General features: G+C 45.7%; 1 protein-coding gene across 1 annotated transcript in view; it reads right to left on the bottom strand.

Annotated features, from left to right (window-relative positions):
• Nucleotides 1-222: 222 nt before the first annotated feature.
• Nucleotides 223-13376, bottom strand: part of LOC138489390 (zinc finger protein 436-like) — a 42481-nt gene continuing 29327 nt past the window's right edge. The window contains exon 2 of the mRNA XM_069617110.1: nucleotides 223-6406. Within this exon, the coding sequence (XP_069473211.1) occupies nucleotides 5366-6406 (1041 nt within the window). The 3' untranslated portion in view covers nucleotides 223-5365. The remainder of the gene's footprint in view (nucleotides 6407-13376) is intronic.

Here is a 13376-nt window from a genome sequence, read left to right as displayed (position 1 = left end):
TTGGTCAGACCACTCCCTTCTCTCCTCCTACCTGGGTCCCTATAGCCCTGTGACCTCACCTCCAAAAGCCCTGCCTCACCTTTTCAAATGAGGCCAACTACATACAGCCAACCATACGTGGCTCTTTGGTAGCCACATGCGATCTAGCAAAATGTAACAAGAAGGTCATTTGTTAACAATTTGAAATGGTCTCTATGACTGATCAGACAAGTTGTTCACGCAAACACATATTTATTGCTCAATACACAGGGCTCCACCAGTACCAGAATGTATCTTCATGCCCATTTGTGGCAGTGTTCAAGGCACCGACACTCCAGTTGAAGGCAAAGCACCAGTTACAATGCATGCTTGGCTTGACTGCAAAAAAGGTACAGTAGAAATAGCTTAAATCTTTTTCACAACTGCTACTCACCAAACATGCCCAACATAAAACTTACAATAACATTCTTTACCACTTTATTGCTCAGCTACAAATTTGCTGCAGATTTGAATATCCTAGTGCTGAATAGTCCTTAAAACATCTTGATATAAGGACATAAGGTCCCATTACTCTTGTGTTTCCAGATCTGTCGAGGTAAGAAGAGTTGTGTTTAGTGCCTCATCCCCCACTGCACGTGCTTTACTACCGAGGTCACCTCCGGCTTGTTCCCTAAAGGCTGTGCCCCAAATTTGTGTAGGCTTACTACCAGGGATTTTAAAGCAACAAAGCAGTCTGAAGAATTAGCAATTGAAAAAAACAGCCCAGTAGATTCTGAAAGCCATCATTAGACACTTTTCTTTTTATGTCTGCTTCCCAACAGGGTCCAGTTGTTTTTCCGCCCTTAGGAAGGCATCTTTTCAATTTCACCACCCAGCAGGTGGCTCTGTTGCCGAAACGTGTTCTGGATGTCCATTTAAGTTTTGAACTGTTCACAAATCATTATAACTTTTTGACACAAACACGTAGGCAGACCTGCTCTTTGATTAACAAGCCAATTCAAAAATTAGGGAAATTGGCATATTAAGAAGCCCCTTTGAAATATGCTTCTTTGTTATTCATAAAGAGAGTTCTTTATTCATTACTTCTAGTCCAAAATGTGTTGATTTAATTTCCAATGATTTTTTTCCTTTCATTGTTCCACCTCTTATTGTAACTTTGAGAATTTGTCCTAACATGTGTTTCCTTGCTTTTCAACACATGTGTTTTTAACGCAAATTATTTTTCTGCTTCTGTTAATGTTAATTTTGCAAGTTCTTTGTTGAACCTGAATAAATCCAAAGTTTATATGATATGAACACTTTTGATTGCTTTTAGAATTCAAGATGACTGAAATCACAGTGGTAGTGATATCGTAAAAGATACATACAATATTTGAAGGTCCGAAATCATGTTTGTACTTTGTTCTTAGCACAGTGGGCCTCAACGTTTTTGTTTCAGTTCTATGTCCCCTTCCACTGTTGCTTATGGGACTCTCCCCACTTTTTTGTGTGTGAACCTCGGCTCTAGCACACCTTTCATTCCAACTATCCGAATAAGCCTGGCCCTTCCTCAGGGGTGGGGAGGTGGGGTTTACTGTCAAGGGGCAAGTGGAAAACAGAAGGTGGTAGGAGGCACTGTTGGTGATCCAGCATGTACATTAAAACTAGGAAACCATGTGTATTTAGATTATAAACTGGGAAACTATGAATAAATCAAAGTAGGTGCTACCTTTGCCCCATTTGCAGGTGTGGGATGCTCATAGCAGGCATAATCCAGCAGAAAATAAAACATGAAGCAGCCCCAGCAAACACAAATAGAATCCAGCCAAGACATTGGGCTTCATTACGAGCTTGCCGGTCCGGATACAACGGTACCGGAAATAATGCTGGTACCGTTGTATCCGGACCGGCAAACTCCGAGTTGTGCTCACGGGAGCCTTCCGTTCCGCCAGGTCTGGCCTGGTGGAATGAAAGGCACCCGCGAGCACAGCATGTCGGATGCGCCCGGCACCATTATGAATGTTGCCGGTGCATCCAACCTCCCCATTCCCATTGAGCCCTATAGGGCTCAAGGGGAATGGGGAAGAATTTTTTCCGGCACCCAGGAATGGGCAAATACCAGGTCCGTCAAGGTCGTAATGACCCGGTAATTGCCCATATCTGGGCACTGGAAAACAATGAATACCGGCGGCAGCCGTGCCTCTATTACAGTCACGGCTACCGTCAGCCTCGTAATGAGGCCCATTATAAAGGGAAGCTGAGGAAGGAACTACGATCCCCAGCAGCCTACACGAGGCAAACGTGCGGTCAGGAGTCTTTCTGGGCCCCACCCGCTACAAAGCGCATGCACTTGTCCGAGCTTGAGCTTTCATGCTGAAGTGAAGCACTCCGGAGTTCCTCCTGATCCAAGGCAATCTTCATTGCGGGCCGTGCCCTGTTTGACCTCATTCCATGCCCGCTGCCAGCAAGCTAAGTACCGCGACTCTGCCGCTTGACATCCGCTATACTCATAGCATAGGGACTAACTCCGGCCCCTGCATGCCCCAGGGCACCGGCCCCTGCAGGCATTCTTGTAGTCTGGCAGTCCGGAAAAGGTGCAGGTACGTTGCTACCGACACCCTTATTTCCTGACCGCCAGGCTTGTAACGATGCCATATGTATTTTTGGTATATAATCTATCATGGGGTAATAACCATTCCCCACAACAGTATGAGGTGCATCATCTGAGGTTTTGGGGCCTTTTACCACATCATTTCCAGGTGGAATATGGCCCCGTGTTTGGGGATGGATGGCTTTAATATGATTTTCAATCACCTGGAAAATGGGATTCCGTTAGCAGCAGGATTTGTTCGCGGTAAATGGGTAGATACAGTGATCCGAGGTGGGGGCCTACCCACAGGAGGATTCATCAAAGTAGTTAGTTTTTTCAGATCTTGCTTAGCTATGACAAACTCCTTTTATAAATCACTAATAGATTGTCCCAAACTTTTAATTTCGGCCAGAAACACATAGCACATGGGAAAAGCACCCCAATATGTGAGAAACATAAGGGATCTGGGACTTGATTTCCATTTTGCTCATCATGGTTCAACATAGGGGTGGCAACAGTATTATCAGGATTAGGGTCTGCTATAACAGTTCACTGTGCCTTGACCAAAGCGATTGGAAATTTCGATTCCTTCAGAGATAACAAAAGACACTTGCAAGGAGTCTTCTGCCTCCGATTGGCCAGTTGATGGTTGATTATTGGCCAATTCCGGACCCTGGTGCAATCCATCTCAAATGGAAGGAAGGACATAATTACATCCTCCCACTTGGTTAGACAGTTTTGGGGTCACAATAGGATTGCAGTCGAAGAAATATGTCATTTGGTGGTATCTGCACATGGTTTCGGTTTAGAAAAAGATCCTTTTCTTTGGTGGGATTTCACAGAGTTCTTGCATGTTGTCCGCTTCAGTGCTTCTCGCTGCTTATCTGAAACAGGGAGGTCTGATACAGGTGCTGCAGCTGGACCATAAATATTGTCTAAGAGGCCCTCAATCTTGTTTATTAACAGGTTTACCTCTGTTAAGAGTGAAACCAGGCAGGCCACTTTCTTTGAGCCATTGACAGGTGAAATGTGCCACGTAGCTTGATGCTTCAACATCCTCTTTGATGTAAAATGTAAAGAGTATCATAAGATATGGAACCAATTCAGTGGGGCACGTCCGACTGGCTCAAGGGGCAGCTTTATTCCGCCTCCATCCCACCACTCACACAATGTTATTTTTTTAAAAATAAAAGCAGATGCCCACCACAGGCCACTCTTACTCAAGATGGGAAAGATATGATAAAGTGATTGTACTGCAAATTCACAGATGTATTACAAGTCAAAAGTCAGTTGTGATCGATGGAGCAGGTGTCAGATCACACCATAAACCTGTAGCTGGCAAGATAAATAGCTTAAAGAAATTAATGGATTTCTGAATACTTTTACCGTTAATTATCCAAAGAGCCTGTATCAAACAAAGTAAGGCGGCAAAGCAGAGGCTGTTTAGAAAACATACAGCCTCAAAGGCTCACAGCCCTTCGCAAAGTGCCTCAGACTGCCTCACCCTTGACCTCGTGCTTCACAGAGGGCTCAATATCCAGCATCTTTTGGAGCAGTGTGGGTGGGGCCAACAGAACAGCAAAGCTGAAGGACAGGGTCCTGTGGAGGCGGCATGCCTTACCCTTGTGCCTGGGCTTCACCAAGGTCTCCATATCCAGCGCCTTTTGGATCAGGGTGGGCGGTGCCAACAGAACAGGAAAGCGGCAGAACAGGATGATGTTGAGGTGGGGGACTGCCACAGACTGCATTGCCCGAGGGCTGGATATCCGGCCTCTGCATTTCTGCAGCAGTTTGCCAACCTGCTGAGCTATGATATTTGGAAGGGTGCCTGTGTCATGTATGTTATAAGATACTTGCTGTGGGTGCTTAACCTCTAAACTGTTTCTATTTAACATATTTATAATATGCAACATTCACCCAAAGGGTATCCTGGCACTGAGCGCTTTGACCACAGGAGAGGGCAGCATGGTTGCTGATTTTAAACATATGCAGGACTTCCAAGATTCCCAAAAAGATCAAATTATCATTAGGGAAATGGTATATTTCCCTGCTGCCTTTGGAATGGGCTCCCTCTTTCCCTGAGTGAGATTGAGGAATACCTGCCATTTCCAAGGACGCTTAAAATGTATCTTTCTTTAATAGTTATTTTGTGCACTACTAGGTTCTCTGCCCCCTGACTGTCCGCCCTATTTGCTCGGTGCCTAGACACTTAAAGGCCTTTGTTGCGCTTTATGAATCCCACTGCAATACAATATAATACAATACAACAGTGGTTGGAAGGGTATTCAACTTGTTGGCCCCCATATCACCTCCAGCCTCAGATGGAGCACCTGTGGAACTGTTAGGGGTATACACGTTTCTCTGCAAAACATCTCTTGATTTTATTTACAATAAATAATGCACCGTTGTCATGGAAGTCCTTGTCCAACATGCACATGGCTTTTACCTATATGAATGAAGCTTCTCTATCTCTGTACACTAGTATAGTCAGTCTTGAGTATGGCACCTATGATGCCTGCAAAGATATGCATTCTGAGTTAAGCTCTTCTCACTCTCTGTACACTGGTAGGGTTTCAATCAAGTGTGGGATCTCTTATGAGTTTGATGCCCGATTTAAGTGCTTACCACATTCTGTGCACTCATAGGGCCTCACCCCAGTATGGATCCTTTGATGGCTCCACAGAGTTCATTGGTTGCTGACGCTTTTCTTGCACTCTGTGCACTCATAGGGGTTCTCCACAGTATGGATCCTTCTTTGATGCTTGATAAGGGATGAGGGGTCATTGAAGCTTTTCTTGCAGTACTCATAGGCTTCACCTATGTATGGATGCTCTGATGATGGATTAGACGTGATCTATGAGTGAAGCTCTTCTCACACTCTGTACACTGGTAGGGTTTCTGTCCTGTGTGGGATCTCTTGTGAGTCCACAGGGTTGATGCACGATTAAAATGCTTACCACATTCTGTACACCCATAGGGCTTCTCCCCAGTATGGATTCTATGATGGCACCTCAGAGATGATTTGACACTGAAGCTTTTCTTGCATTCTGTGCATTGATAGGGCTTCACCCCTGTATGGATCCTCTGATGCTTGACTAGATCTGAGCTATGAGTGAAGCTTTTCACACACTCTGTACACTGGTATGGTCGCACCCCAGTATGGATCCTCTGGTGCTGCTGCAGATTCTCACCCCGAGTGAAGCTTTTTTCACACTCTGAGCACTTGAAAGGTCTTTCACCTGTGTGGGATCTCTGATGCCTGTACAGATTTAACATTTGAGTGAAGCTTTTATCACACTCCGAGCACTGGTATGGTCTCTCCCCAGTATGTATCTTCTGATGCTGCTGCAGAAGTGAGCGTCGGGTGAAGCTTTTAACACACTCTGAGCACTGGTATGGTTGCTCCCCAGTATGGATCTTCTGATGCTGCTGCAGATGTTCACCCCGAGTGAAGCTTTTCTCACACTCTGTACACTGATATGGCCGCTCCCCAGTATGGATCTTCTGATGCGTCTGCAGATGTGAGCCCAGAGTGAAGCTTTTATCACACTGTGTACACTGGTATGGACGTACCCCAGTATGGATCTTCTGATGCCTGGCCAGATCCGAACTATAAGTGAAGCTTTTCTCACACTCTGTACACTGGTATGGTTGTACCCCAGTATGGATCCTCTGATGCTGCTGCAGATGGGAGCTCCAACTGAAGCTTTTCTCACACTCCGAGCACTTGAAAGGTCTTTCCTGTGTGTGGGATCTCTGATGACTTCTTAGCTTTGATGTGTGATCAAAGTGCTCATCAAATTCCGTGCACTCGTATGACTTCTCCCCAGCATGCTTCCTTTCATGACTGCACATTCTCTGTTGAAATAAGCAGAGGTACACTTTATTATTTTTTGTCATCATACACACTAAGAATAGACTTACCACAGAGCTGTTAATCCACGTTTTACACCCCACTCACACACTCACTGGGTGATCCTGGGAGAAGCCACACTTGTGAGCCTACACCAGTCAGGAGAGAGACATGGAAAAAATGTACTTGTTGGGAGAATCCTACATGGATTTACAGGAACAATATTGAGCACAAGTCTAGTCGTATTTGCCCCCCATACATGAACAGATGAGACCTGGGCATGAATTTCACTTTCACAGTTTAATGCAGTATTTTTCGAAAACTAGAAATTCATTGGGGACAAATGGAATTATCAATGAGTAGCTATCGACTATGGGACTATATTCCATCTAGAGGTTCTGAGAGAAAGCTGATAGACAATGAAAGCAGAGCTCGTGTTTTTGATGCCATTAGGTACCGGGAGATGGAATATACCCTATGACTGATAGCTGCCCAATAGTAATGTTATGATGTCTCTGCCCCCCGTGTCTTTTCACACTCTAAGAGCTGTCTCCAGGGACCAGCAGTGCAAGGGGTGGAGAGGGAAGGCATGAGGAAAATATATACAACAGCAAAAATAAAAGTTAACCACACCCAAGAAGAAGCGAGTGCACCACCAACCCCTGACCATCGCCATGACAGCTCTCTAACAGAACCATGGCTCCTGTGCAGTCAAATGCAGTGTGGCCGGTGGCAGCACCAGAGCCAAAGATTTTCCAAACACCCAGAATCACGGCTCCTCCACTGTCATGGAAGCGATTGTTGTATGAGGCTGGGTGCGGGGCTTTTCCTGCTTCCATCAGTTCTTATAAGACATGTGGGAGGTAGAGAAAATGCTGGAAGCATTGCCCGTGACATCACAGCTATTGATTATTAATTCCATATTCATCAGCTGTGATATTACAGTGGGACGATATGGCATTGGGAAACAGGAGAAATTGCTATTGCTATACACAATGCTATCATAATTATGTCTTGGGAAGAAGGTGTGCTGAATGTGTGTTCTCTCTTCTCTAATACCACTCATGTTACACTGTGTACATCCTGATAAATTCATGAAATTGTCCAGCCGTCCCTTTTTGTCCAATCCGTCATCACTGGCAGGCGAGAGCCTACCTCCGTGGAAGGCATACATAGAAGGCTCCTGACTGAGCTGACCGAGCGCTGCCGGCGTCAGGCGACGACTCTCTGCCCTCACTACTACCCATCTTGCTCACCTCTTCCTGCTGAACTGCCCTATAAATGAGTAATCTTCAGCATCCTAAGCAGTTACTAGGAGCCCTCTCCAGTCACTACTGTGGTGAGTCTTGCACCCTCTCCTAACTTGTACTCATTAGCCTACTCTGGTACCCTTCGATCGCGCGCATCACCGGCAATACCTAGCCACGTTGGATCAGAATATCTTCCACTGAGGTAACACTCCACCTGAACGCCTTGCCCGAGGCGGCAATCTGCTCGCCCAAACCATCCGGTAACTTTATAGCTTTGCATGAACTCGCACTGCGCACTATATCATTCTATACTATGCTGACTCCTGTGCCGGCCACAAGTATCATCATCTCATTACGAGACTGTGTCCTATGACTATCACAACGTGTCCGAGACTGTGTCCTATGTCCATCACTGTTTCACCGATGCTTTACCTTGGTCAGCTTTACTCATAATATGCAGCCCTGTCTTAGTTATCAGCAAATGCTCTGCAATGCACGGCGCTGCCTCCACATCAACGCCATTTTTATGCAGCAGTGCCTACAACTGCCATACCACACAGGTGGTATTTACCACTGTAGACCTACTGTATACGCTAGCAAGTTTGCCTATATTACTCTGTCTACTGCTATATTCTAGCAACTTTACTACCGTAACGACTATTACTGCACACCTAGCCGTTATCAGCCCTCTGCGCACATTGTAATCATTATTGCATTCTCACTTTATATCACAGCAAGTATTCTTCTATTACCGTGTCTACTATGTACCCTAGACCATTTCTGCGCACTTAGCAAAAGGTTTTGCCTTTAAATAGACCGTGCCGCCAGCACGCACAGCAGTTCTTACCACTGTCTGCATAGCACATACTGTTCGGAACGTCTCAATCTTAACACTCAGTTTGAATGCCCTACACTACTACTGACTGTACTTGCTAATAATGCTAAAAATCCAATGTCGGTATTCACACAGTAATGCAAATTTCTCCCTGTAATTGCTACTGTTTTATTCGCGCAACAACAGAAACCCAGCATTACCACAACTGGATCTACAACCTATTCAGCTGTCTCCTACAACCCACAATACTACCTTCCCTAAACTGCATCTATAGCAAGCGCCTACCAGCACGCTCCCAGTGCACATCATCGATACCACGATCCACGCGCCCTAGCAAATGTGTCCCTCATCGTCCTTCACACAAGCGCTTTCACTCTCATGCGATCTCACACCAACACCACCAATCACCTCATCATTTGCTCCTTCGCTCTTCTCTTAGCTGCCCCCTGGCTCACCAGCATCATGCGCCACACTCAACTCGTTACACACTCCCAGCTTCATGCCACCACTACTTCCACGCATCTATCATAGTCACCACGCTGCCACACGAGAAGCTCAGACCTTCCTTCACTCAAGGCTCCTCAGGCTCAGAGCATGAACATCCCAGAACATATACTCCTGCATTCCACTCACCACACAGCACAGGAACCACAGATTAAGCTCTCGCACGTACACCATGTCTTCTCACATAATACATTTACAAACTCACCAACCACACTACCAGCCTCACTTCCCCCTCCCCCTGCATTGCCATCCACTCACAACTCCAAACGCACCACCCCACAAAATCGCACGACTGCCCCATCCAGCCCTACCCCCTCTTGCCCTGCCACCAATCTTCCACCCAATCCTATCCGCATAAAGCCTACACCTAACGCCACCCTTAAATGTGCCCTCATTAACACTCGCTCTCTCCCTGCAAACGCACTTGAAATTAATGGCCTCTCATGATCTAGACCTACTGGCTATCATAGAAACATAGCTCGACGAGGCTGCAGACCCAGCCATCTCCCTTGCTCTCCCCCAAGGATACTCCATCCTAAGATAGGACCGCAAGATATCCAAAGGTGGAGGCGTAGCTGTCATCTTTAAAGTGTCTCGCTCTATCAGACTTTGTAACCAACCTTGGGAAAACAACGCAGACCTCCTCATCGCTAAACTAACACTATTTCCCAACAGCACCATAAACATCTTGATCACTTACAGACCACCTGGCATGGCCCCAGATTACCAAAAGCACCTCCTCCAAATCATAAGGAATAACCTTAAGAGATCCACCAAAACCGTCCTGCTGGGAGACCTCAACCTACGCCTGCATGAGCCCAAGAGACACTGCAGCCGCCTCACTTGCCAAAGATCTTTTAGACTCAGGGTTCACCCACAAAACCTCAGAGCCAACCCACAATAAAGGTCACTCCATTGGCTGGATTGCAGACCACAACTGCTCTTCCTCCATCACCAACATCGCAGCCCTTCCCTGGACGCACCACTACTGTATCCAATTCACTATCCCCATTAGTCCATTCACCAAAGTACTCTCCTACGCCCCACCAGTCAAAGTCAGAAGTTCCAAACAAATAACGAAGGTCAATCGTCTCCCCTTTCTCGACATCCCTGAACTCAAACCTCCTTTCACCAACAACCCCACGTCTCTTGCCAATATCTATCCTCACACCCTATCCCAAGCCATCGAGTCCATAGCTCCTTTAGAAGAAAAAAAGGAGAAGAAGTCTATGCACACTAACTCCTGGTTCATGGTACAACTATCTTTCTTACGAACCAACTAACGGCAGACCATATCTAAATGGCAATCCACACCTAACCAATCCAGCGTAACAGAATTCAAAGCTATAGCATCTATGTACAAAAGAGCCAGATTTAAAGCAAAATCGGAAGATCTCATTACCCCTTCCACCATTCCAGATGAAATCACCAAAGACAAAGCTTGGCGCTCCAACATTTAGGCAGCCCTCATTAATAAAGTCAAGCTTCTCCAAGATAAAATGGTTCCATGTGTTAAAATCGCAGCAAAAATGGCTGTGGACACAAAATATTGTGGCAAAAAGGCAGTGGCAAAGCCATGTAAAGGATGCGGGGGACACCACCCAACCCCCGTACCCATTAGATCATTTGAGCGGGGGACATCCCCACAACTCCCGCTCCCCTTAAATGGTGTAATGGGGTACACCTTTAACGGGAGAAACCACAGCATTTTTGCCATGATTTTCTGTACAGGTGACATTTTTGCCACGATTTTATCAATGCAAACCGATAAAATGCAACTACAGCGCAAAACACTACCCAAACAGGACAATCCGCCTACAGATACCCCTCCGAAGCCCCTTCCAGATACCCCTCTCTTCTCATATAGGGATGTCACCAAAACAGAAATTGCTGATCTCATCCTTCACATCAAGCCTTCCACATGTAAAGGGGACATCTGCCCCCCGGCCATCATTAAAGAGTGCTCTGACGTCCTGACCCCTATTATCACTGCATTTATCAATGCGTCCTTCTCCTCAGGGATAGTACCTCAAAGTCTAAAAGAAGCATGTGTCCGCCCTCTCATAAAGAAACCTTCCTTAGATTCCATGTGCCCAAACAACTACCGATCCATCACTACCGTCCCCTTCATCCTCCAAATTTTAGACAAAGCTGCCCACAACCAAATCCAACACTACATTGGATCTAGCGCCATCCTAGGCCAGAGACATTCAGGCTTCCGCAAAAGCCACAGTACAGAAACAGCCCTCTTAGATTAAAAAAACAAATCACCAAAATAATGGATAAGGGCAAACCTGCCCTCCTGCTTCTCTTAGATCTCTCTGCTGCATTTGATCTTGTTGATGACAACATCTTGACCTCCCATCTCACCATTGCTGCCACTTCTCTAACAAAGCCACTTCTTGGATAACCTCCTTCCTGGAGGGGAGGGCCATGAAGGTCTACTCCGATCAGGCCAATGCAACACCCGCTACTATCTACTGCTGAGTGCCTAAATCCTGGATCCTGCACTGCACCCACCCTCTACAATCTATTTACGAAGCCACTTTTTGACTTGCTGGATATGCTCGGCACATCTTACACAAACTATGCCGACGATACCCAAGTCTTCCTCCCTCTCACTGGCTCATACGGCCAAGATGCAGCAGCACTCCTAAAAATCTACTCAACCATTCAAACTTGGATGGCTACCAATGGTCTACGCTTAAATGGAGACAAAACCGAGATCATCCTCCTAGGTCCTAAGGAAATTCTGGCCAAACTCAAGCAGCAATACAACAATTTTACCATTGAAAAACTATCATACGTGTCTCCACCTCAGTAAAAACCCTCAGAGTCTACGTTGACTCAACCCTCTCTAAATCAAGACAGGTCAGCACCATTGCCTCAGCCTCTGCCCACACCACCAAACTAATAAATGCCATAAAACCTTTTCTAACCATCCAAAACTGCCTCTCTATCGCCTGTGCCACAATTGGAGCAAAACTTGACTACTGTAATGCTCTCCTCGCAGATACCTCAGCAAACAACATCAATAGGCTCCAAACAGTTCAAAACAATGTGCTTCGCGCTGCCCTCAGCATCCCCAGAAGAGACCACATCTCTCAGGCAAGGCGAGCCGCCCATTGGCTCCCTGTAAAAGAAAGGGTCAACTTCAAGATTCTCACCCTAACACATAAATGTATCAATGTCGCAGCCCCCTCCTATCTATCAGAAACCATCTCAAGAGACAATTTGATACGCCCAAAAAGAAATCACCACGCCAACCAACTCTGAGTTCCCTCTATCAAAAGAGCCAACGCTGGAGGCATCGTTTTTTGCCTACATAGCACCTAAACTATGGAATGCCCTACCTAACACTCTCAGAGCTGAATCTTCCCTATCTTCCTTTCGCATATCCCTCAAAACCACACTATTCAACTAACCCCGCCCCTCTCCTCAACCAGCACGCCTAACTATCAAGATGCTTTTTAGGCTACAACTACGCAAGCAATGTAACCGATGACTACGATGTAACCACCATGCTATGTAACCAATGACTATGATGTAACCACCATGCTATGTAACCAATGACTACGATGTAACCACCATGCTATGTAACCAATGACTATGATGTAACCACCATGCTATGTAACCGATGACTACGATGTAACCACCATGCTATGTAACCAATGACTATGATGTAACCACCATGCTATGTAACCAATGACTATGATGTAACCACCATGCTATGTAACCGATGACTACGATGTAACCACCATGCTATGTAACCAATGACTATGATGTAACCACCATGCTATGTAACCGATGACTATGATGTAACCACCATGCTATGTAACCAATGACTATGATGTAACCACCATGCTATGTAACCGATGACTACGATGTAACCACCATGCTATGTAACCGATGACTACGATGTAACCACCATGCTATGTAACCAATGACTATGATGTAACCACCATGCTATGTAACCGATGACTACGATGTAACCACCATGCTATGTAACCAATGACTATGATGTAACCACCATGCTATGTAACCAATGACTATGATGTAACCACCATGCTATGTAACCGATGACTATGATGTAACCACCATGCTATGTAACCGATGACTATGATGTAACCACCATGCTATGTAACCGATGACTACGATGTAACCACCATGCTATGTAACCGATGACTACGATGTAACCACCATGCTATGTAACCGATGACTATGATGTAACCACCATGCAATGTAACCAATGACTATGATGTAACCACCATGCAATGTAACCGATGACTATGATGTAACCACCATGCTATGTAACCGATGACTACGATGTAACCACCATGCTATGTAACCGATGACTACGATGTAACCACCATGCTATGTAACCAA

This window comes from Ambystoma mexicanum, chromosome 9 (assembly GCF_040938575.1).
Source record: "Ambystoma mexicanum isolate Mex_15411 chromosome 9, UKY_AmexF1_1, whole genome shotgun sequence".
NCBI lineage: Eukaryota > Metazoa > Chordata > Amphibia > Caudata > Ambystomatidae > Ambystoma > Ambystoma mexicanum.
The sequence above is the reverse complement of the archived record's forward strand: the minus strand, read 5'-3'. Positions and strand labels throughout refer to the sequence as shown.